The 26653-nt window shown below is 39.9% G+C and overlaps 1 protein-coding gene across 17 annotated transcripts in view; it reads left to right on the top strand.

The window, feature by feature from the left end:
• Positions 1–26653, top strand: part of snx14 (sorting nexin 14) — a 58230-nt gene that overhangs the window by 1466 nt on the left and 30111 nt on the right. For 5 of the 17 annotated variants that reach the window (XM_054795789.1, XM_054795791.1, XM_054795790.1 and 2 more), the window contains exons 4-29: positions 331–404; positions 1274–1352; positions 1434–1477; positions 1607–1694; positions 1759–1843; positions 1920–2076; positions 2157–2232; positions 6174–6218; positions 6291–6371; positions 6455–6569; positions 6706–6861; positions 6935–7059; positions 9204–9262; positions 10373–10516; positions 12677–12809; positions 13318–13504; positions 13591–13674; positions 14512–14612; positions 17076–17187; positions 17465–17505; positions 20177–20296; positions 22609–22732; positions 22827–22991; positions 25083–25178; positions 25268–25359; positions 25664–25720. In XM_054795789.1, the coding sequence (XP_054651764.1) occupies positions 331–404; positions 1274–1352; positions 1434–1477; positions 1607–1694; positions 1759–1843; positions 1920–2076; positions 2157–2232; positions 6174–6218; positions 6291–6371; positions 6455–6569; positions 6706–6861; positions 6935–7059; positions 9204–9262; positions 10373–10516; positions 12677–12809; positions 13318–13504; positions 13591–13674; positions 14512–14612; positions 17076–17187; positions 17465–17505; positions 20177–20296; positions 22609–22732; positions 22827–22991; positions 25083–25178; positions 25268–25359; positions 25664–25720 (2640 nt within the window). Of the gene's footprint in view, positions 1–330; positions 405–1273; positions 1353–1433; positions 1478–1606; positions 1695–1758; positions 1844–1919; positions 2077–2156; positions 2233–6173; positions 6219–6290; positions 6372–6454; positions 6570–6705; positions 6862–6934; positions 7060–9203; positions 9263–9454; positions 9482–10372; positions 10517–12676; positions 12810–13317; positions 13505–13590; positions 13675–14511; positions 14613–17075; positions 17188–17464; positions 17506–20176; positions 20297–22608; positions 22733–22826; positions 22992–25082; positions 25179–25267; positions 25441–25663; positions 25721–26028; positions 26214–26653 lie in introns of those variants that run through there. The other 12 variants (XM_054795799.1, XM_054795798.1, XM_054795801.1 and 9 more) reach the window with 10 other exon arrangements.

The following is a 26653-nucleotide window of genomic DNA, read 5'->3' as shown; positions in this document are numbered from 1 at the left end:
CACACATGTAGGGATATTTATTCTACAATGTTTATGATGTGCAGTGTTGGAAGTGCGCTGCATCATCCTCAGTGGTATTTCTCCTATTTTGGCCACTTTTGTACAATTGTTTTTTTTTCTAGTCAAACACAAGCAATAAAGTTACTGTAGGGTCCACTTAATATTCTTGTTTTTTTATAATGTAGAATATGGCCTTAATTCCTTCATTAGTGTGCATAGGCAGTGTTGGATATGCATTTCTACCACATTAAAGTCATGTAACAGATATCAAACTGACTAAAAGCCCAATTTTTGCACAAGTCTGTGACATGTATGATTGGTTGTGTGCAGTCCTACCAGCAGGAATTGTTTCCACTGGGCAGCAGCTGTGCTGTTTGTGGGAAGATCAGGTGCAAAAGGCACAGGTGGGTTCCCTTACGGTGTTGTGGGTGGTCATATTCCACTGTGTGACTGTAGTATTATTGTGTAAAAAGGTTAACAACCAGTTTGGTTCCGTACCCTTGCTAAAATAGTTTCATTTAATGTGCGCAAAATGCATGATTATACAGTAATCCCTCATTTATAAATGCAATATTTCCGTAGTTAGAGCATGGAAAACCTGTTTACGACACCCTATAGTCACCTTTACACTCCTATTACCCTATATGGTTGGCAAAATAAGAGTAAATAAGCCATTTAAGACATAAATAAGACCCGTTCGCATGTGTTACTATAAATGTGTTCCCCTCATGGACCTGAATGAGGGACGGACACAAAGTGATGTCAGGGGTCCAGAGTTGAGTTTCAGCTTTGCGTGGGTAACCACCACAACAGGAGTGTATGTTATTATTATGATTATTGTGCCTGTTGCTAGATAATTTAAACATGCAATAAAAGCCTGTTGTTCCAGCGATCAAGTCTGGTGCTTGTTTCACTGACTAGTTCCTGACACCTAGTGACTAGTGTAGAATTCTACATTCACAACATCTTCATGCCTTGTATTTGTATTTTAGTTAATTTAGCCATTCTTATGCTTGAAAATGCTTAATTTAGGCAAAAACTACATAACATTTGCTTAAATATGTTTTTTGTGACGAATTATAGGCAATATTCAACCACGAAATAGCATGATTTATTATTTAATTCATTTTTGAAAAACCATGATAGTGTGAAATCGCTCATTTCGAAGCTGAAAGTGGCCAGGGACGACTGCGATGCTATTTACCACTCTTTTAAGTGATGTTCCACTGCACCCTAGTGGTTGCATAATATATATTGTATTGTTTGATGTCAGGCATACTTTACTACTGGAAAACTACCAACCATGGCTTGATCTCAAAGTTTCCTCTAAGGTGGATGCTTCTCTTTCAGAGGTAAAGTAAGATCAAACTACAACTTGTTTTCACTACATATAGCTAATCGGAAGTCTAAATAACTTCATGTTTTCCCCCCAGATTCTGGAACTTGTCCTTGAAAACTTTGTGTATCCTTGGTATAGGTAAATGTTTAATCACCATTATCACTTTAAGTTTTGATGCAGGGCTGATTTACACTGCTACATACTGTTAAATGAACACCGCTGTGTATTACAATCACAGTTCTGATACTTGTTTGTTTTTTTCTGTAGAGATGTGACGGATGATGAGGCATTTGTGGACGAGCTGAGGGTGACTTTACGTTTTTTCGCCGCCGTGTTGGTCCGTCGAATCCAGAAGGTGACGACTCCAACTGCAAGATGGAAGCCAGAAGACATGACTGTAATTTGTTATAATTTCACAGGTTGATGTTGCATCTCTCATCACACGAAAGCTCCTCAAAGTCTCCATGAAGCACATCGAGTTAATCGCTAAAGCAAGGCAGAGAGGTACTACTGATACAATCACTGTGTGTGTCGATCATCGGAAAGAAACATGGCTAAATCCTTCTGCTGTTGTCTTAAGTGAAGAACAGGGAGCATCTACAACAAGCTGTCTTGGAGGAGTATGGTCCGGATCTTCACGTTGCCCTTCGCAGTCGCAGAGATGAGCTTCTCTACCTCAGGAAGTTGACTGTGATGCTCTTTCCTTACATCCTGCCACCGAAGGCCACAGACTGCAGGTAAGTCTCTCAGTGTTGGGACAGCATTATTAAAAACACATATGGTACAGTCTTTAAGCTGATTTCTTTTTTCTAATCAGATCCTTAACTTTGCTGATAAGAGAAGTCCTGGCTGGCTCTGTCTTCCTTCCTTCAATGGACTTCTTGGCTGATCCTGTGAGTGTAGTCTGACTGAGTCCTCTGCTCAAAACTGGTTTAAAATTTCCAGAATATCACATTCCCTAAATGCTCCAATAATGGTAATGGTAATGGCTTCATTTTATTTGAACATGCATACAAGTTACAATGGAATACATCACATAATTCAATTCACAGTTCCACATGTCCAAAAAGGACTAGGAAGAAGCAAAGCTTATTTAATCCTACCCCCGCATCCGTTTCACATCTTATGCAGTACATTTAGTCGCTTCCTGTATTCCATATGTGATTTTTTTAATACATTGAAGAATAATAAGGTAATGTAACAACATGATGATGTAATTGTTAAGCTTTTTTCACAATAAATATAATAATCAGTATAATAATAAATAATTAATAATAAAGACAAGCATAACAATACAAGTTCAACCCCTCTATTCAATTCGCCGGGTGATTGAACTACAAAAGAAAATAACCGCAGAGGTCTCGAATTAGTGTGAAGTCAAAAACCATTCGCTATAGGTAACCTCCTGATGTTGTTTTTGATTAAATCCACAAGATGACCTGGCAACATTTGAAGTATCATGAGTGGGCAGCAACCTGCAGCTTTCTAAATGTTGGTTGCACTACTCAGCTGTTGGTGTGAAACTCATGCGCGTTACATACTGTTGTTCACAATGAACTCTGATCAGAGCAGCTTGATCCTTACTGTGATTACAGTGTACGCCTGGACGATAAACCGAAAATTTACCGTTACCGAAATTTACCACGATAATCTACGTCATTTTGCCCATCTCAGTAAATTTGGTGTTTTAATAAAGAAAATGAAAATATTTTTTATCTGTTTTGACTGTGTGCTGGTATACCAAATCATTCCCCTTTAAGACGAGGTACAGCGTGTTTAGGCACGTGACTCCACCCAGCCAGTCTGAACAAGAAGGGAAACAGACGATGAGGGAACGGATGATGGTTCAAATGAAGAAGCGGCTGTACAGTGCCAGCATTTCACTCCCATGTACACTTAAGTAGACTGTGCGAGTAGGAAAAATAAAAAGGGAGCACACGTGCGACTACGTTTTTCAACCCTTTCATTCGCATTTTGCTCCTGAAATAAGTCTATACAAAGTGAATCAAAGTAGACTAACATTTTGGCACATCTATATATACATCTACAAGTCTCCTACAACTTTTCTTGGTTCACATCGGCAACTTGAGTTGACGCGCGATGACATCTCGCCGTACAAGCCGCACTCGCTGACGTAGCTAACTAGTCATCTTTTCAGTCGGATACTGGAGCGCTGCGGGAAAGATGACTGCTCTTTGTGACTTACTATAGTGCTTTCCCACTCATGCGCTAAAAATACTTTTTTTTCTGTTTGTATGCATCATAACGCCGCTCCGAATGATACCAAAAACTGGTAACACAAATACTTGACTTTAAATATATGGCTTTTTAAATGGCTTTAAAAAACCAAAAACCTGTACATCATGGCCAATTCTGCAAAATTGACAATTCACAAAGAACAAGAAAATAAAAACATTATAAAAGCGTCTCTATAGGAAACCATGATTGATTTGTTGCTGGTAGCAGGATTTTAAGGATTCCATGCTTTATTTGATATCACTAATAGATGGTCATATGGCTACAAGAACATGTGACATTCTCTTTTCGTTGTGTAAAAGGTCATTTTGATGATGTTATCTATCCAGTTTCTAAAGCCAAGATGGCACACAATATATGCAAATAACATGACAATGGAATGTCTGGAACTGAATACAATTGTTAGAAAAAACGAGAAAGTCACTATATTTATAAATTTAAATAAATAAAGATTTATTTAATAAATTGTATTATTATTATTATTATTGGAAAATGTTACCTGACGTGGTTGTGGTAGGTTGGGTTGATATCAACGCTGTTCCTCTTGTGCAGTGTGATAAGTGGCCATGAGTAATGTAATTGCATGAGACGTGATGCCAGTCATGCTCTGTGAAGCTTGGTACATGTGTGTACAGGATGTAGTATGCCAGGGTATGTACGATACATTCATATCTGTGGACCGCAATCCCAGGGAGATTTATTTTGGGTTCCACAAAGATGATGTTGCAAAAGAACACGAAATGCAAAGTGAGTATGAAAACTGTCGTAACCACCCAATGCACATTATGGAAATGGAGCCTTGTTGGCGCTTTTTGGAGTTTCTTTCAGAAGGCTTTATAGGCGGAATAGGTGCGTCCCATTACGTGCATTATATTTCATTGAAAGTAATGTGTGCCAGTTGCTCAATAAATCAACGAAAAGCAGTTAATTTACATTTCCTGCAGTTATTTTTGGCTGGCGAAGATATATAGTGGTCGGGGATTTATCGTGCATTTATCGTTGTCGAGGTAAAACTGCCTAATTTATCGTGATACTGATTTGAGGTCATATCGCCCAGCCCTACAACATTGGTTTTGTTGCTGCAGTGTTGTGCTATATACTTGTTAATTAATGACCATGTGGGCAAATAGAGCTCTGTTTTCCTTTTCAGTTCCTCATGCACTCCAAATCATTAATAAACTTTAAAAAAAAAATCATATACGGAGGCCCCTTGTTTTTTTCACGATTAATTTGTTCCAGACGCGACCGTGATAATTGAATGTCTTCGAAGTAGGATTTGGTATTAATAAACAGCATATTTTCTTAGTTAGAGCATAGAAAACCTTTTTTATGACTTTCTAAATCACATTTTTACCATTAGAGACTGTAGACATGAAATAACAAAGGGATTAAAATGGAGTGGGACAACGGAAGAAGCCAAAAACTTAACACTCCCGCATGGAATAGGAGGGGAACTTGTTTTTACTATGACATGTTGGACATGACATTGCTGACTCCATGCATTCATCCAGCCATCCAACTTTCTATGCCGCTTATCCTCATTAGGGTCGTGGGTATGCTGGAGCCTATCCCAGCTGACTTCGGGCGACAAGCGTGGTACACCCTGGACTGGTCGCCAGCCAATCGCAGGACACATATAGACAAACAACCATTCACACTCACATTCATACCTATGGACAATTTAGAGTCGCCAATTAACCTCACATGCATGTTTTTGGAATTCAGTGTTACGCTAACGTCTCATCAGTGTAACATGACTGATGCCGAATGACCACAATACTACATGTCTTGTCTTTCAATATTTTTAACTAATAATAGGACAAGAAACAGCGATCATTAATTAATTTTTGAAAAACTGCAATAGAGTGAGGGAGCAAATCCCTCGTCACTTCGCGTTTCGAATTTTGCTGCTTCACTCGATCAGTTTTTCAAAAGTATTAATAAATCATGCCGTTTCGTGGTTAAATATGGCCTGTTACTAGTAAAAAAAAAATGCATATTTAAGCAAATTTACATTTAAATTTAAGCATTTTCAAACATAAAAAAGGCTAAATGAACTAAAATACAAATGTAAGGCACTCAGAAGACTCATTCAAAGACATTGTGAGGATATGTAGTATTCTACACTGCTTTTATTGCAGGTGTGAATTGTTTCACAACAGGCACAATAATTCCTAACACCGGCTGCTGTTGCTAAAACTCAACTCTGAACCCCGGACGTCTAAGCCTGTCCGCCACACACTCGACTCCCCTCGCACCGGAACACAACGCAAGTGTAATACTGACTATATATCATGTCTAGAGGGCTTTACGTATTTAAAAGATCGGAAACAGGCTTTCTATGCCATAACTTCGACAATATTCAATTTAGAGCTCAGGAATCCTGAAACCAATTCATCGCAATAAACAAGGGACTACTGTAATGAGTTTTCAAATTTCAGAAAGAACAGCATCCCTTCAATAGTCATCCTCTTTGTGGTTATTAACCCCCCCCCCCGACTACAATGACATTACATTATATACTCACAGTATATGACATTACTTTTGTGACATTTCTGCCTACTGTGTTGTATTTCAGGACACAGTGAATCATTTGATTTTGCTCTTCATCGACAACTCTCCAGTAAGTAATGCACAACATAAAGACTTTTAGGCTTTGAATGATTTACATGTATGTGTTCTATATATACTGAAGCCTGAAGAAGCCACAGAGCCAACGTCAGTGCTGGTTCCTTTTCTGCAAAAGTACTCTGACCCTCGCAGCAGAAAGCCTTCAGTAAGCATCATGACACAAACGATGCAATAATGTACAGTTTCTTTTAATTTGAATGTATTTGCCCAGCTTGTCTCACTTTCCAGGTCCTGAAGCTGGAGTTAAAAGAAATCCGAGAGCAGCAAGACCTCCTCTTCCGTTTCATGAACTTTTTGAAGCAAGAAGGAGCCGTCCACGTGCTCCAGTTCTGCCTTGCAGTGGGTAAGGGTGTCCCAATCCCGTCAAGATGTTGCGAACTGTACTATTTAAAGTCATTTCATTGCAAACTACCATAAGTAAATGTTTTTTTTTACCATTATTGTTGCAAATTTGATTTGAGCTTTCAACCATGTCTCAGAGGAGTTCAACGACAGGATACTGTGCCCAGAGCTCCCTGACTCTGAGAAGATGATGCTCCACGAGGAGGTGAAGAAGATCTACGAAACCTACTGTTTAGACGAGAGCGTCGACAAGATCCGTTTCGACCCCTTTATTGTGGAAGAGATACGTAACAGTATGTGACTTATTTCACATTTTGTGAAAATCGTCATACGTAGAGCATTTATTTATTGTGCGAACTTCCTCAGTTGCGGAGGGCCCATATGCAGAGGTTGTGAAACTTCAGACCATGAGATGCTTGTTTGAAGCATATGAACACGTCCTCTCCCTTCTGGAGAACGTTTTTACGCCCATGTTCTGCCACAGTGATGAGGTAAGCAATCAGACCACCAATCAGACCACCATAGAAATGACTGAGCTAACACCACGCACCCAAAAAAAAAGCACAGGATGGAGTTACAATGTCTTGTTACTGAGGTGCTGCCTTCAAAAGCGCAGTTGAACACAATATTTTTTGTATTTGGAGCGTAGAACCTGTTTATGACCTAAATGTGGTTATTTGTATTATTAGAGCCCTCTAGATGTAAAATAACATCCCTACAGCTGCCTTTACACGTGTATTAGCCAATATAGTGGACATCCATCCATCCATCCATTTTCTATACCGCTTCATCCTCATTAGGTTCGCGGGGGCATGCTGGAGCCTATCCCAGCTGACTTCGGGCGACAGGCGGGGTACACCCTGGACTGGTCGCCAGCCAATGGCAGGGCACATATAGACAAACAACCATTCACACTCACATTCATACCTATGGACAATTTAGAGTCGCCAATTAACCTCACCTGCATGTTTTTGGGAATGTGGGAGGAAGCCGGAGTGCCCGGAGAAAACCCACGCGCACACGGGGAGAACATGCAAACTCCACACAGAAATGCCCAGGGGAGAATCGAACCCAGGTCTTCCCGATCTCCAGGCTGTTCCTGTATTGGCCAACGTGCTAACCACTAGACCACCGTGCGTATAGTGGACATAATAATAGAAAATAAGCCATCTTAGATATAAAAAAGATAAGACAGACTCACATGTTAGCATGGACAGCGTACTTCCTGGTGGCTATTGTCTCATCGATGTAACGTTACTGACACCGAGAACCCAGTTTAGAAAACTACTCTCCTGCCGCTGTTTGTGATTAAGGAGAGACTCAGGATGCACCTCGATTGCTTTATTAACAAGCAGAGAACACATGCAGTGAGTATTTACACAGGAGCTGCTGTCGGCCACTCTCTACACTGCTAACCTGCTGCTAGCACTCAGCTAACAGTCAACGCTACCTATCTGACATCACCCATGTAGTCACAGATGCTGTATTACACTTATAACACGTATTTTGAATGCCTTGTATTAGTTTTTTGTTCATTTAGCCATTTTTATGCTTGAAAGTGCTTAATTTCGGCCACAAATACGTACTGTATAATTTAGTTAAATATGCATATGTTTTTTTACAAAAAGTGACTGTAGGGTGTTATTTCATGTCTGCATGGCTCTAATAACGTTAAAACCCGTATTTAGAAAGTCATAAACAGATTTTCTATGCTCTAACTACAACAGTATTCCATTTATTAATATTGAATCCTACTTCGCGGAAATTCACTTATCACGATCACGTCTGGAGCCAATCGACCACGATAAACAAGGGATTACTCTGCTATAATCTGTTTTACGGTAATGTTGCAAGCTTTTTGGCAGGCCAAATTTTCTTGTTCTGTGAGCAAATTAGTTTGCTTTTTTAAGTAATATATTATATACATATTAATTAAAGCTACTCTCTCTCTCTCCATTGCTCCAAATTACACTTTTTTCCACCCAAAAAATATATTTGTCATTAGGCTTGAAAACGGGGAGTGGCATTAATGACTGTCAGTCACTCATGACTAGTGCACAGGCACATGCCCGTAGTATGTGCGCACATACACACAGTCTTAGAGAAGCTATGGACAATTAGCAGTCATCGCTACATCGCTAAGTAGAAGGAGTGCAAAATATAGTGCCTTTGAACGCTAGCGCCCCCATTGCAGTACCTAACCATGACAGACGGCACCTTTTAAGATAAGCAAACTGGTCTAACATAGTCAACAAAAGATATTGTTAGTATTTTTGACTTTGATTACAGATATTTAATCTTGTTAGATTGGCAGTGTTTGCAGTGCGGTCCTTCTTTTTGTAGTAGAACCTTTTGATTCTTGCTGAGCTCTCTCTCACACAATACACTCACTCCTACTATCGTTCAGTAATTAGTCTCATGGGGTAAAGTGTAGATTCAGGCTTCGGAACGGACTCAATATTGAATCAAATTAAGTTTGTCACAGGAAAGTCTGGAATTAAAGTTTCAATTAAGTAGAGTGGCCATTTTGCAACCAGTTGGAAAATTTGATTCTACATTTCCGTGTATTATTACAGCGTAATACTGTATGTGCATGGATGGATTCATTTTTTTCCTCTACTTGCGCCCCTTCCAGTACTTCCGCCAGCTTCTGAGAGGAGCTGAGTCCCCTGCCCGGAATTCCAAAATGAGCAGGTTGGTGTCCTCACTACTTGTATGTGTGTGTGTGGGTGTGTCAAAAGAAAGCGGTTGGGATTCAATGTTTGCGTTGCGATAATGTCCCAAATGTTTTCAAATCAATGTTTGTATGTGTGACTTTGGTTCTATCGATCTTTCATGGGGTGCGGCTTGTATGTGGCCCCTAACTCCTTATGCATATTGTTCCAGAAATAGCCTAAGTATGGATGACATCCGGTGAGTACAAGGCATCAGCGTTCCCAAACAGAAAAACTGTCTGGCTGAGCCGTGCTGCAAAAGACACGCCATTATCGCTTGACTCTTCTACACATGAGGATGCACTGCCTTTGTAACAATGGCATTATTACCTGGCCTTTAGGGAGGACACCAATTATCACGACGTAACACAACTCCACTCCACTAAATAAACACTCTCTCTTTATTTGTGCTGTAATGACAACCAAAGAGCACAAAGCCCTATTAAGCTCAATTAAGAGTTAATTAACGTCACGGGACTATTAATTAGGTACTCGTAATACAATTTTGATACTTGATGCCATTGGAAGTAAAATAAATTAATTTTGTCTTTTTATATGAATGAAATCAGCATTGTATGTTTAAAAAAAAAGAAGTTTTTCTTAATTTTTCTGAAGCTGCTGCACCTCCTCTGACACTTTGAGAACATCATTTTCAAATACTAGAACCAGCTCGAAGTACAATGCAGTGCATTTCGACACCACTGCAAGAATTATAGTAAACATATTGTTCAATGAACACATTGGTTTCTGCACAATACAGTTTTATTTAGTGCAGCGTTTACACGGGCTCATTAAACCTATACTCACCATAGAATTGAAAGTTCATTTGAAAAAATCAGCGTTATGTTTCCTTGTTATGAAGGCAGTTTTCACAGCAGAAGAGATCTTCACATTGCATTTGAACACAGCAGCATGTAGGAGGAGCCTAAACTAACATGGTCATGCACTTAGGCTCTCTGTCATAAATAACATTGCTGTGCTGTGTATATGTGTGTCCATCCTGATTCTGTCACCGCCACGCTGCTTGCCCTGGTGTGATCCATCCTCTCCCTGTTTGTCCATTGGGGACGTAACCCTGTTCTGCTTATAGTTCCTGGGACTGGAGCCCCGAGTCCCCATCCTCACAGTTCACCGCCTCTGGCAGCTCTTCACCTGCATCTTTTAACTCCCTTCATGCGCAGTTAACAACTTTCCCATACGGCTCGCTATCTCACCGCCACTCCTTATCGCCCAAGTAAGTCAGGGTCCAACCACCCATCAATCATGCTGTCGTGCAGTGTGATGTCATGCACTTGAAGTCCAGTCCAAGCTCCCTTACCCAACCCGCAGCATGCAGCCAACCTTGTTTTTAATTTGTGTCCTTCACATCAATTTATTCTCATTTTCTGATAACGCAATCCCAAAGAGGACCTGTGTTGTTGCTGTTCTGTTCTATACACGTTTCTGCCAGGCACATTCTTCTACATATTTTCTCAGGCATTATTGTGCTTCTATGTGAAAGAACTACAGGATGCCTGAGGTCAAATATTAGAGTTGGAAGAACATCCCTTACCACTTTCCGTGTTAATGAGCCTATTTCAAAGCAAGAACCTTACTGATTTGAAAGAATGTTTAAGACAGGGGTGTTCAAACCTTTTCCGCCGCCTACTGCATACATTTTCCGGCCACACAGCCACTTTGATATTTTTATGAATTTTTCTAATGTTGTAAAAAGGATAGTTTAAAAAACCTGTATACAGTGCTACCTCGGTTTTTGCCATTAATTTGTTTCAAAAGGTGTGATGAAAACCGAAGCACACATTTTTCCCATAGTAAATGTAAATTTAATCAAGACGCCCAAAAATATGAATTTTTTTTTTTTTGAGAATAATTATAATTTTACATGCAGAAAATGCGGAATACCCGTACATCCTGATGAGGTGGAATTCAATAGTGTTTCTCACCTTTTATCAAACTACTGGCACTGACAACTTTCTTTGGGCCTTTGGTGGGTTATTTAGTAGTCGCACTCAACGATAAAATGCAGGAACAGTCAGTCGGCAATGCGTAGGGTGCTTTGTTTGGTCACTTGATTTCGTGGAACGATGCAGTCCAGGGCAAAAGGACTAACTAGTTTGTTAAGGGCAATATTGTACAAAAACCAAGACAGTGTATGAAAACTGAGGCAAAATTTGGGCAAAAATTTGCTACGAAAACCTAATCATTGCAATAGTAGCAGTAATCATAGGATGTATACTGTTGTTATATACTTATTATGTTGTTATTAGTACCGACATTTCAGCCTTTTCGCTTTTGACATTGTGCGTTTTTGCTGTTTAAATTAATTGTTACAATGTGCCACGGGCCGCCAATGGCCCCTGGGCTGCACTTTGGACACCCCTTTAAGTTTTTGAGGTTGCTGAGGTAAAATGTCAGGGTTCTTTAACACCTTTAAACTTACTGAGCTAAGTGTACTATGTCAAAGCAAGAACTCTATTGATTTGATAGGATACCTAACTCAAATTGATGTTTGAGGTAGCTGAGGTCAAATGTCAGGTTTTTGTTTCCTTACTGGTGCTCTGCATAGCTTTCAACTCACCATCGTCAAACGTTCAGGGTTAATTGTAAAAAAAGTAAAAGAAAGACACCTGTTGATTTCTGTTGGTGTCTGAAGTAGCTGAGGTCACATGTCAGATTTATAGGGGAATGTTCCGTACAGCGCATTTGCTATAGTTTGGATCAGATTCTCTGTAAATGCAAGAACCCGATTGATTTTGTAGGACATCCAGCATAGGTTGTTTAACAGTGCTGAGATCAAAAGACATATCTTTTCGGACATATTCTTCACCATTTCAGTTTTAAACTTACTTTCTTCAAACTTTCAAGCAAGAACCCAAATGATTTTGGAGTTTATCCAACCAAGGATGTCAGCAGTAGCTGAGGTCAAATGCTTGGTCAGTTGGTATGTCTTCCTTCTATGTTTTTGTTTGCTCTTCAAATTTTCTGAGATTCTTGTCCCATTTCAACGCAAGAACCCTATCAATTTTTGACTAACAGAGCAGGTCACATGGGAATGTTTTTGTCGGCTCTGTGTCAACAGTTGGATACTGTCTGCCTGCTACTTTTTATTTAAATCCAGACATCTGTTCACACAATCTCTGCTCCATGCTGTGTGCTGTTTTTTGCTTACGTCTCCATAGTAACCAATGGAGACGATTCATTCATTCCATGAATGCAGTGTGGCTTTGCTTTGGCTTCTGCAGCTTTCTTTCCCCCTCTGATGTGCAGTGATGATACGCTGCAGTGTGCTGTTTACTTCTCTCCTTTGCTATCTGCTTCGTTTCCTTCCCTGTCATTTAGCTTTTTCCCCATCTCCTCCACATGGTCTAATAACGCCCCCCTATTTGGCCTGCAGGAGCACGTCAAAGAGAGGCGAGTCCTTTGGGATCAGCCGCATAGGCAGTAAGATCAAGGGGGTTTTCAAGAGCACAACCATGGAGGGAGCCATGCTGCCAGCTTATGAGATGGTGGAGGGAGAGGATGATTTGGTGAGCCACAGCCAGTTATTATACATTTTGGATTGTTTAATTACAGTCACGGTATGGCTGTCGCTCATGCGTTAAAATATATTTTAAATCGACCACATGGAGGCGTCAGTGAGTCAGGAAAGCATGGGCTCCAAATGCAGCACGTGTCCCCAAAAAGTAATCTTTAAGAGGCTGTATTAGTACAACATTGACCCATGTTTGTGATTTTTTTTTTTTTTAGTTCTTTTGTGTCTTTTCCTTTAAATGTTATCTCCTTTCCTTTCTCTGCGAGGATATCCTGTGTTCGCTTTCACCTTTCCTTTTTTTTTCAACAGGACCTACTCTCCAATTTTTAAAAATATTTTTAAAGTTTGTTCAGCGATTACAAATTGATAAGATTGTTGAACATATGGCAATTTCATTGGCGGCGATTAAATGAAGGGAGGCTCCAGTAGCCATTGTGACTGTGAGCCACTTATCTCAAGGAGCATGACGTGACCTAAATCACCCTCACATCCTCACATTCCAGGTGGAGGAAGCCATGATGGTGCTGGAGGATGACTCCCCGATAGAGGCAGCCTCCACGCCCAGCACACCCCGTAACCTCTCTGCCTGGAACATCACTATCCCGTACATAGATTTCTATGATGATGACGTGAAGAGGGAGAGGATTCCGGTGTTCTGCATCGACGTGGAGCGGAACGACCGCAAAGCAGGTGAATGCACATCAGTGACCTTGTAGATCTCGTAGAAAGTCTCGCCAGAAGACTAAACTGCTTTTCTCTTTTGTGTTTTATCACAGTAGGCCATGAGACTGAGCATTGGTCTGTATACAGGAGATACCTGGAGTTCTACGTTCTCGAGTCAAAGCTAACCGAATTTCATGGTAGTTTATTTCTTTGCACTGTTGCATTGCAGACAGCCACCAGAACTGAACTTCACATTGAAGTGAAGTCTTCTCCAGGGACAATACTATAGAAATGAAACTTGAATATAAATGAGGCAGTATACAGCTTGGTAAAGAGGATACAGTACAGTATATTTACCATACTCTGAAAAGAAGTCAACATGCAGCCATTATACAGCTAAAATATCTGGCAACACAAGTGCGTACGCCTTACAGTGACATGTCCACATTGTGTCCTCTAGAGCATGGACTGGGTTCAGGCCTGGGGGAGACATTACCTTCACTTTCAGCTCAAGGCACTTGTCATCTTGGAGATGTGTTTGGGCCCCTTAACTTGTTGGAAAACTGTCACCCGGCCCAGTTTCCCAAGGGAGAGGATCATGCTCTGCTTCGGGATGTTACGAGACATGTCGGAATTCATGTTTTCCCTCAACGAACCACAGCTCCCCGGAGCTGGCAGCACTCATGCAGGCCCAGACTATGCTTGACTGTAGGCAAGACACAATTGTCTTCTTGGTACTCACTTGTGTTGCCAGCAATTTAGACATTAATGTCTTTGTGTTGAGTTTGAGTTAATTTCAGTGGACAGTAATTTGACACTTCTGTACAAGCTGCACACTGACTACTATAAAGTTAATTTTCAATTGTATTGTCCCTAGAGAAGATATAATTTAATAAAATGGTTGCTAAAATGAGGTGTTCTCAGTACTGTATGTGTACTGGGGTATCCACTATTTACAAACCAAAACACATCTGTCATCCTCTTGTTTGGAGTACATACAATTTACATTTATGAAATGTTACACCCCGCTGCAGGATCCTTCCCAGATGCACAGCTGCCTTCCAAGAGAATCATCGGTCCCAAGAATTATGAGTTCCTCACATCCAAGCGTGAGGAGTTTCAGGAGTACCTTCAGGTGGATGTTTTTAGCGATTTGCCAATGAACTCAATTTAGACAGCAAGGCCACGTGACACATTTAGATAATCATTATAATACTGTATAATACTGTATAATTATCAAGTCAAGCTTATGACGAAAACAGACTTTGAAATTTAGTGCCACAAATGGTGCACAAATGCACATCTTCAGGGTGTCTCACTGCGAAACACTGACTAATTTAGCAATTGTCACATTGCCATGACACGGTGACATTGAAGTGCAAATGCAGCCCAAGCACAGGGCTCATTCACTCCAACTTCTCTTCTTCCAAGTCACATACAACTGCGTTCGGTACTAATTCTTCCACTCTTGTTTTTCGGACGTGCCAGGGATCTCCTGACAGCAGTATTATCTTGGAACCTCCTCAGTTCTTAGCAGCTGGAGGACTTCACTTGTGAAAATGTTAAAAGAGGAGGTTCTCACAGTCGCATGAAAAGTTGTAGCTTGTCAGCTTTCCAGCAGGAGAAAAACATTTTCACAGTGGCATGTCACACTTGACACACATTTCAAAAACCTCCAACTACTATCTCTGAATTAGGGGTGCTAAGTTTATAACCCTCACGAGTTCATGGAGTTTCAGTACCAGATGTTTATTCTGGAAAGGAAACATATCACAATCCACCCTATGCTAGGCAAATACTTTCAAACTATCCTGTAATTCGTTGCTGATCATATAAAATACATTCCAACATCTGCTAGTTTTTGATTGCATGCGAAGCTTTTGGTGGGATTATTGTCGAACTTTGTAGTGGAAGGAAGCACACTTAGTAACTTAAAATTTGATGTTACCTGCCTCACTGGAAGGCAGGAGAACCAGCAAGAAATCAGCAAAGAAAATACTGTGGTAATGAAAAGTACTGTAATATTGAAATATAATGAAAGCACTGTGTACAAGTGTACTCTCTGGATAAACTTTATTGTCCCTTTTTACAGAAATGTGTCTTGTTCATCAGTGCACCTCATACAGTGATGCAAGCATAATACAATCCATTTTAACACCATATAACAACACAATCTATATCTTGTAAAATAGCAGTAATGTAATAGTGAATTCAAAAGGTAGGCTAGATTTATTTTGTAAAAAAAAAAAGTAAAAATGAAGTCAAAGTCATATAGTATGTTGTGTATGTATGGACGGATGATTGCACAATTCCACTTGTACCTCTGTTAAGTGGAGAGTAAAGGCTGATTTTGATTGTGATTCTGAAAAGTGTAGCGCAGCCTAATTTTATTTTTAAAAAATGTGCCTCAAAAGTGAAAACAATATCATCTTCATCTTGCGAGACTTCAGCCAAGTGAACGTCTAAAGCAGTGGTTCTCAACCGCTTATGCTGCAGGACCCACCGACACCCATTAATAACAAGCGGCGACCCAAATTGCATGAGTATTGTGTGGGAAAGAGTAACTCCTGCAAGGATACCCAGCATGCCTTGCGGGTTGTAGATGTGGGTATAATTTTGCATGTATATTTTTGTGTCAGCATTACTCTGATAACCGCATAGTTTGCATGGCGCAGTTGCTTTGTGTGTTCCATTTGGGTTGGTTTTGGTCGTACCGCCAGATAGACGTCGTGTTGATGACCTCCTGTCCGTTTGTGAGTGTCGATGGCTCATCGCTTTCAAATAAAGAGCGCTGCTTTAAAGCAAGCTGAAGATGCCTCTGACCATTTTGTAAGAGACCTAAGCTTGCCACAATATACTAACAAATGTTGGTCTTCTATGACAGCGGGTTTCAGATAGCACTAGTGTTGTCGCTACCTTAAGGTGTATTGACAGACCACACCCAGCTCAGAATACGACGAGGCAAAGACCCGCAAACCACTGACAACTGGTCAATCGCGGACCTACCTAACGACGCACTTAAATTACTTTATTAACAAGCGGAGAACACATATACTTATACTTCATATAACGTCTTTTAAATGCCTTATATTTGTATTTTCCTTCATTTAGCCATTTTTATGCTTGGAAATACTTTTATTTAGGCCATGAATATGTAAAAATGTCCTTTAAAATTATTATTATTATTTTTTTTACTAATAATTGATCATATTCAACCACGAAACAGCGATCATTTATTAATTCACTTTTGAAAAACCGCGACAGAGTGAGGGTGCGATGTTCCAACCACGATGTAGCGAGGGACAACTGTATGATGAAGTGAATATAAATTAGACATACAAATACATTTGCTTGTAGAGTTTTGAAATGACAGGTACAGAATTTCACAAAGAGCCTTATGAAGGGTTAAACAGGCAAGTTAATGGGCTTCAGAACAAACACAGCCGCTAAATTGTGTCATTGAAAAACCCCATGGTTACAAAATGAGGCCAACATCTGTCTTGCTCATGTGAGCATGTAGCAGCCAAATGAATGTCCTGGTTGTCATGTTGGTGTTGGCTTGCACTCAACTTTGCCTCTTGTGTGTGATACTGTGCAGAAACTCCTGCAGCATCCCGAGCTGAGCAACAGCCAACTCCTGGCAGACTTCCTGTCCCCGCATAGTGTGGAGTCTCAGTTCCTGGACAAGATGTTGCCTGACGTAAACCTTGGTGAAGTATAGAGGCGGGACTGTGTGTGTGTGTGTGTGTGTGTGTGTGTGTGTGTGTTTGGGGAGGGGGATGCTTGAGGAAGAGATTGTGACAAAGGGCCAGTGAGAGGGATTATATTTGAACAAGAGACCATGATAGAAGCTCTGTGTGTGTGTGTGTGTGTGTGATCTCTTTGACCTTGGCTTGGGAGGGAGCGAAATATGTGACTCAGACAGAGGCAAACGTCACGTGCCGACATGACCATTCATCACTGACATAAATTATGCATGTTTTACAGGGAAAATCATTAAGTCAGTCCCCAGCAAACTGATAAAGGAGGTAAGTAATAGATTCCTTGTTGCCTGTGCAACTTTTAGGATAAAATGGAGTAAAAAATGGCACAAATAATAGCACAACATTGGTGACTTTTTTTTCCCAAGCCAGTTAGTTATGGAATATTTTTAGATTTGGGTCATTTTATAACATTACTTTTAATAAAGTAAAGTAGAACGGAACTTTATTGTTATTACTGCAGAAATGATTAAAAAACAGCATGCAGTCAGTCATCCCTTGCCACTTTGTGGTTGGAATTTCATGACTTAACTCTAGCAAGGTTTTTCAAAAATATATTAATAAATCACGCTGTTTCATGGTTGGATACTGCCTATTAATGGTAAAAAGAATATGCATATTTAAACACACTTTGTGCGTGTGTGTGGGGGGTGGGTTTCAAGCATTTTCAAGCATAAAAATGGCTAAATGAAATAAAATGCAAATACAAGGCATCCAGAAGTTGCATTCAAAGACGTAATGATATGTACTATTCTACACTGGTCACTGTTACTGTAATGTTCCTGTAATCTTGGGTGTTCCATCACTGGAACAACAGGCTTTTATTGCAGGTTTGAATTATCTCACGGCAGGCACAGTAACCCCTAAGACGGGCTACTGTTGCAACTGTACCCCACGGCAAGCTAAAACTCAACTCTGAACACAAGTCTTATTTATGTCTTAAATGGCTTATTTACTCTTATTATGTCTTCTGTCTACTATGTTGATTTCTATGTTCATATCTAGAGGGCTCTAATAATGTTTAAAAAAAGTATTTAGAAAGTTGTTAACTGGTTTTCCATGCTTTAACTATGAAAGTATTCAATTTATATATAATGAATATCAAGGACGGGTCTAGAACAAATTAATCGTAATAAGTGGGGGATTAAATGGTAAATGGTGCTTCACTTGTATCAAGCTTTTCCACCGCCAAAGCACTCAAAGCACATTTACCCAGCATCAGGAGCAACTGGGGGTTCAGTATCTTGGCCAAGAACACTTCGACATGGGAGGACGGAGGATCTAACCCGCAAGATACTCACCACTAATGAATGATAACATACAGTATAAGATCCATGAACAGATGGAAACAGTGTCACAGTGAAAAAGTTATACGGTATATGTTTTACTTTCGCGTCCCACGGCAACTGCGGTGCATTCAAGGATTGTTGAACAAAGTGTGAAAACCCAAGGCTTGATGAAAAAAATTGTCAGAGAAAATAAGACCTATTAGACATAAATAAGATAACAGACTCACACTTTAACAGTTCCTTGTTTTTTTTCCGGACAACGTACTTCCTGCGGTGGCTATTGTCTCATCAATATATTGTAATGGCGGCTTTAAATGTCTTTACACTTGTATTACCCAATATAGTAGACATAATAAGGCTAGAAAAGCCAAGACGTAAATTAAACTCCTACTCGTGTGTCACAATAAATGTGTTCCCTGTGGGGCTTGAGTGGCGGGCAGACAGATGTGTGGAGGACAGGAAGTGACGTTGGATGTTCAGAGATGAGTTTTAGCTTGTTGTGGGTTATGGCCCCAACAGAAGCCCGTCTTATTATTATGTTATTACCTCCGCCAAGTGCAAAGCGCAAGCGCTGAAGTTATGTTTTTGCCGGCGTTTAACTGTTTTGTTTGTTTGTCTGTTTGTTTGTGTTCAAAATAACTTGAATGGATTTGGATGAAATTTTCATGAATTGTCGGAAATGGGATATTATGGGATATATGGGAAGAATTTATTACATTTTGGTGGTGATTTGGATCACCGTCTGGATCCAGGAATTTTTTAAAGGATTTTTTAACATTGCGAGATAGGACCATTTGTGCATGTAAGTCCACAAAAAATACAGGACACGTTTCCAACAGGATCCAAAAATGTAGGGTTATTGTTTTGGTGTGAATCACAATATCGGGGGAACTATTGCGCTTGGCAGATGTCTGCGCTGTCCGACTGTTTTTTTTAGTTATTGTGCCTGTTGTGAGATAATTTCAACCTGTAATAAATGCCTGTTCTGGTAATCACTGTCTCACTGAACAATTACTGACACCTAGTGGCCAAGGTAGAAAATACTATATTCACAATCGGAATGCTTCTTCTGCCTTGTATTTATGTTTTATTTCATTTAGTTACTTCATTTAGCCATTTTTATGCTTGAAAATGCTCAATTTAGTCCAAGAATAAGTCAAATTTGTATGTACCTGTATGCATATTTAAATTACTTTTTTTAAAAACTAATAATAGACCATAGTCAACCACAAAACAGTGATTATTTGTTAATTTATTTTGTTTTAAAACCGCAATAGAGTGAGGATGCAATGTTCGAACCGTGACGTAGCCAGGGAAGACTGTACTATCATAAAAAGTTTCATTTAAAACCGCATTTTGTGTTCAGTTGTGTTGTCATTGACTAACATTTACATTTGTTTGATGATCTGAAACATTTAAGTGTGACAAACATGCCAAAAAATAAGAAATCAGGAGGGGGGCAAACACTTTTTCCTCACCACTGTAGGCTGTGTAGCTGCTTTACACAATCACTGTTTACAAGGGCGGCTCAAGCTCTTCAAAACAAGCTGACTTTTCATGCTACAAAAACATTTACAGTAACTTCTTTGGCCACTACACCCAAACCGTGTATAACTTGTTCTATTTGTCTGCTGTGTTTGTTCCATTAGAAAGGGCAGCATCTGGAGCCCTTCATCCAGTCCTTCTTCAACTCTTGTGAGTCCCCCAAACCTAAACCCAGTCGCCCCGAGCTCACCATCCTGAGCCCCACTTCAGAAAACGATAAAAAGGTTGGAAACTCTTTTCGTTTCTCTTTCTTTCTTTCTTTCTTTCTTTCTTTCTTTCTTTCTTTCTTTCTTTCTTCATTCGCCAGCATTCCTTTCTAACATTTTCACACAACTAGCCAAGCCTTGGGGATTCAGTTCATCCCCTCCAGATGATTCCCGACCAATTTAAATGGTGTACTTGCGTAGTAGCGTTAGTAGTAGTACTGTAGTATCATATGGCGACTACTATTCAACATCATAAAAGAAATGAGACAATTAATGCCAATTGGATGTTTTAAATATGCAAAGTCTAGACGTTTCTAGGACACCAAGTGCTTTGAATTTTGCGGCTTCACTCGATCACATTTTAAAAAAAATAAATTAATATGTCAGGCTGTTTCGTGGTTGAATATGGCCTGTTATTGATTAAAAAAAATGCATATTTAAGCAAATGTTGTGTATTTTTTGCCTGAATTAGGAATTTTCAAGCATAAAAATGGCTAAATGAACAAAAATACAATATAAGGCATTCAGAAGACGCATTCAAGGACGCTGTTAATGATATGTAATAATCTACATTGGTCACTTGGTGGAATGTTACTGTAATGTTCGGTGAGATGCACAAGCACTCGTTTTATTCAACAACAGACACAATAATCCCTCGTAAAAATCCCTAATAAAAACACAGGCTACTGTTGCAGCTGTAACTCACGCCAATTTAAAATTCAACGCTGAATCCCTGATATCACTTTCTGTCTGTCCGCCACTGTACTCTCCTAGCACCAGAACACATATATAGCAACACATGAGCACGAGTATTATTTATGTCTTAAATGGCTTATTTTCTGTTATTATGTCTACTATATTACTATATATGAGCGCAAAGGTGACTAAATGGGTGTTGGTTAATGTCTGGAGGCCTCTAATGATGTTAAAAACTGCATTTAGAAGGTCATAAACAGGTTTTCGATGCTCTAACTATGAAAATATTTCATTCATTCAATTAACTGTGATAAACAAGGGATTACTCTATATATTCTTAAACACAAACAGTGGGTGGTCCTCAGTTTACGGCATGTTACGTCGTTTCGTGGTTACATATGCGCTGCCATTAATGAATTAAATTTCACTTTGGTCCGTAAACATGAGAGTCTCTCGAGAAGTACTTACAGTGCGGTACGCCATGGAAGTACACACTTTGTGCGGCTCAAGTGCAATCACACGACTCGACACTCGACTGTCGCGACCGTCATTAAGTATAAAGATGGTATTGTAACGTCTACCCGGATGTTACAGTGCAAGGGTGACGACGATGTGGTCGGTCAACGGTTTCTGTATTGCGAAAACTAAACAAGCTACTATTGGCCGAATCACAGCAAAACAATATCAGCAAAATGAACTGCACTGCAAAAAAGGCCTGGCCAAATATAAGATAAAAAGACTAGATTGTGGGGGAAAAAACCTACTTAAAACTAGTGAAATTATCTGTCCATGCAGCAAGTAAATTGTACTTGGTCAGAAATCCTAAATTACGATGAACTTAAATTAACTTATTTTAAGAGTCATTTGCTCAATTTTTTTAACATTTTTGAACTAAACTAGACAAAAAGTCATCCCTCGTTGCAAAATTAAGGTTATACCATAAAGTCAATGAGTAAATAGCCCTTTAAAACTAGGGAAATGATCTAACGTGTAGAAATATGATTTTAAATCTTGTCCTGTGGCAAATAATTTGCAGTGTGTCCTGTCCGCACACGGCCACACACACACACTAAGGACTCATGTCACCTTCGAAGATCGTCGGAAATTACAAAACTCTTTTAAAGCTACACATAACTAAGTAGTGTCGTGGTCTTATTATTAACATGGATTTTTTTTTTGTTACTGCATCATGCTATTTTATGGCCGTCCTGTGTATAGTGTGAGTGACTTAGGAGTTCTACCAAAAGTCGACTTACATCAGAGTCTAAGAACAGAACTCGTACATGATGGTATAATTCTGCACCGTTTCTTCTGTAACAGTTGGATTTGACGAAGGTTGATTGGTCATGCCTTGTTCATTGGGGCGCACATATGATAGGTGACTGTTATAGTTGGGTGTGGCTGGCACATGTTGTGTTGAGTAAACGGAGCCGACACGTCCTCTCCAAAGAGCACAAGTTTGTGAGTTTTGGTCTTGCAAAGAGTGACTCTATACGCTACACTTTAATGGGAGGGGCCAAACAATCTGTTTTATCACAAGTTGCTCAGAGAAAATGTTCTACTTTGTGGTTTTAGCTAAATAGGAGTTGCCTAAAAAATTAGGCCTCACTAAATTTGTTAACTCCCTCGTTCAGCTCTTCAATGACCTCTTCAAAAACAATGCCAACCGGTCCGATATAGCAGAGAAGAGGCACAACCAGAACTACTTCATGGAAATCCTCACCGTCGATGGGGTGTACGACTATTTAATGTATGTGGGTAAGTAAAGTAACCCCCAGCATCCTATGTGTTTAAACGTCACATTTGACACATGCTGAAACTGTGATGAGCCGACCTATCCTCCTTTTGTCAGGCCGTGTTGTCTTCCACATTCCTGACTGGTTGCACCACCTTTTGATGGGTGGCAGGATCCTATTCAAAAACACCTTGGAGGCCTACACAGATTACTACCTTCAGCAGAAACTCAACCAGGTGGTGGAAGAGCATCGGCTCGTCTCCCTCATCACCCTGCTGAGAGGTGCGCCTTTGTACCCGTCTCTTCCTAGACGTTCACAGCAATAGCATAGTCTTATTTAAACAGGCTTCAGTGTATTTCATGATGTCTCCAAGGTTGGTTTTCACGCTGAAGTAAGTCCCTTTTAACTTTTCTTATTATGGAAGAGAACCCATTATACTGTATGCACACCTTTCTCTAGTACCTGAGCAAATGTTGCTTAAAATAGTCACATTTAGTGGTCCTGTCCAATAGTGCACATTATAAAATGTTTTACAGATGCACATGTTTTATTAATCCCATGAGGGAAATTCAAGTTGATGCTGGATGTCATGGAGGATTCCCATCTCATTGAAACTACGTGGTCGTATAACAACCACAGTGTGTCCCTGAGGGCATCGTCCGCCCTTTCACATGCATTCCAATGCGCAAGTGGATGAAAACGAAACAAAATGTTATGGGGACGGTAATAAGTCACGGTTTCATCAACTAAGAATGGAGAATTATACTGTACATATGATTTTTGGCTCTTGCTGTAAAAACAACAAAACAAGAACTGCTCTTAAAAAAAAAACAACTCACCTGAATACTCCACATTAAAAAGGGCATATTTTACATGCATATTGTTTTCCTTTTTGAATTATATATTACTACTATAATGATAATATTATTTTTAAAAAATAATTGGAAAAATTACCCGTCGGAAAGCCATGTAGGAAAAAATTGTGCAAAAAAACCCCTCCAATTAAACTGAATTTAAAAAGGCAAAAAAAAAAATTGAAGATAAAAACAGCAAATATCCCCAAATTTTGATGCAAACTTTGTTTTTTTTAAAATGATTTTTAAAGTAATAAATACAAATATGCTCATGCTAACCATGAGGCATATTGGCCACGCAGTTATGAGATCTGGGTTCATATCTACGTTTGGGCATCTCTGTGGAGTTTGCATGTTCTCCCTGTGCGTGCGTGGATTTTCTCCGGCTACTCCAGCTTCCTCCCACATTCCAAAAACATGCATGTTGGAGTAATTGGAGACTCTAAATTGTCCATAGGAATGAATGTGAATGGTTGTTTGTCTATATGTGCCCTGTGATTGGCTGGTGACCAGTCCAGGGTGTACCACGCCTTTTGCCCGAAGTCAGATGGGATAGGCTCCAGCATACCTCCGCAATCCTAGTCAGGACAACCGACATAGAAAATGAATGAATTAATAAATATTATGACACTAATACTATTATTAAAACAACAACAATTTAGAAAATACCCATGGGACAGCTATGTAGGGGAAAATTGTGCAAAAGTTAAACAATAATTTTATAAAACCCAGCATATATTGCCAAAATGTAACATAATTTTAAGTTTTTAATATAATTTTTAAAATAACCAATAAAATGATGATGTATGAGGAAAAAAATAAATGGACACGTCCTCTCATATCCAAAAACATGCATGTTAGGCTAATTGGAGACTCTAAATTGTCCACAGGTGGGCATGTGAGTGCAAATGGTTGTTTGTCTATAAGAGAGTCGATCCCAGTCCAAGGTGTCCTCCAGCTGGGATAAGCTCTACCTCACATGGTTGGACAGGAATATTATGGTTTTATCAATGTTAACTGTAATAAAATGATTTGAAGTTTAAGTCAGAATTGATGTGCCATTTGCAAAATACGCACACAATTTCTCCTACACAGATAATACTGACAAAGTGCTACCTTTCGTGTCCACCAACATCACGCGCGTTAATTAGCGCGGGACGTGCCTTGAACGCCTTCTGTTTTATTGCTGCAAAGCAAAAAGCTAGGCTTTTGCGATGGGCCCAAATTACTCCACAAGAATGCAACATTAAGTCAATTATGTATTGATATCTAAAAATCCCGTGGTGTCCAAATCCTCACATTTGTTATCGCTGACACATTCCGGTGAGTGCAAGTTTTTCTTTGCCACTATTTTTCAGGAACTCAACATTGTACTTAACTTTTTACATGTTTTTATGATGGTAAAAAAATAAGTGCACCGCAACATTGGATGTTGACTCCCTTGTCAGGTTTTTAGTCAGAAGGTGTCATAAAAGTGAAAAAGGAGTAAAAATCCAAACAAAAATATGCCTCCCCTAGATGCTGTTTTCTGCGAGAGCAGTCCGCCTCGCTCGGCTCAGGATAAGCAGAGGAGAGCAAAGAGGACATTTGCAGAGATGATGAGATACATTCCAGGTAATTTCCCGTCAGCGTCCCCCTGCCCTTATAAGACACATACACATTTTAAGAGGTGGCCGCCAATTGAAAACCCATTTATCTTTTAGACCTTCTGGGGAAATGTATCGGAGAAGAGGCCAAGTATGAAGGTGTATGTCTTCTCTTTGATGGGCTGCAGCAGCCAGTTGTCAACAAGCAGGTAACAGCGCTCGCCCCCACGCCATCACACGCGTGACTCATCTCCCGCCTACCTCACTGCTCAAGAGCATGTCCTGTCAAGGTGAAAATATGGACTTCATTTAGCTGTGGAAAATAGTGACACTTTCTCGTCGTACATTTGTGGAGGATGAAGCATGGGATGTGACAATCCCAATGCTTAGTGGGATGTCTCCAAAAAATGATTTGCGCAGTTCTTCTTTGGTGCATTGTTTTGAATCTGTTACGTAACTGTTTCTCTCTTTTTTTTGTTTTTTTGGTTTCCACTGCTCTTTTGCTGTCTTCAGTTGACCTACGTTCTCTTGGATATCACCATTCAAGAACTTTTTCCTGAGCTAAACAAGGTAAACAAGTGCCGCTTTGACTGCTAATTCAATTTTACTATATTCCGACAAATTGATGGCGACTACCCAAGTTTTGACCTGAATAACTACAGTTGAAACTAGGGATGTCCACTATTATCGGCGTGATATTGCCATACAAATGTAATACCGGTTGATATCAGTATTGGGCTTTTCCCTATAAGGAAAACCGATAATAAAAAAACTGCTCTATATAAAGGCCTACGGGCTCCCGTACTTGCCGTCATCGAGGCATCCGGCGGCGCCAATACGTGCAAATTCTTCGTCACGTCCTGTGTTATTCTTCGCAGTCGAAACCGGGCTTGATGTGGTGAAACCACGGGCGTGGGTGTGCTGCGGATAGCACCGACGCTAGCTAGCTCGTTAGCTAGTAGCGGCGCCGGCACGGTCTCCTTGTCTCTGGTGTCAGTCGACATTTTTACCCACGTCGAGGGTCACCAAATGTGGGGATGCGGTTCACAAGACAGGAGCGCAGGTAGGTGGCACCAATGGGTTTACTCTCAACTCAACAACCAGCGACAATTCTTTAGCAATAGCTAAGTGGCTACAAAAACCTCATGACCTGGAAACGGAAGCACACTTGGTAGATAGATAGATGGATAGATAGATAGATAGATAGATAGATAGATACTTTATTAATCGCCAAGAAAATGTCTAAAACAATATTGTGGCTCACCACAATGTGTTAATTCCATGACATGATATGTGATGTTGCACGTATCTCTATCGGTATCAGTTGATATCGGAATCGGAAATGAGAGTTGGACAATATCGGCATATCGGACATCCCTAGTGAAAACCCTATAGACAAACACACCGTTTGAAATGGATGAAGGTGACAATTAGGTTAAGTAAAGTCAGTATATAAGTGAATCAGAGTGTGATTTATAACAGTGGTAAAGTGCTGGAGAATTG

Source organism: Dunckerocampus dactyliophorus, chromosome 13 (genome assembly GCF_027744805.1).
Source record: "Dunckerocampus dactyliophorus isolate RoL2022-P2 chromosome 13, RoL_Ddac_1.1, whole genome shotgun sequence".
NCBI classification, from domain to species: domain Eukaryota; kingdom Metazoa; phylum Chordata; class Actinopteri; order Syngnathiformes; family Syngnathidae; genus Dunckerocampus; species Dunckerocampus dactyliophorus.
The sequence above is the reverse complement of the archived record's forward strand: the minus strand, read 5'-3'. Positions and strand labels throughout refer to the sequence as shown.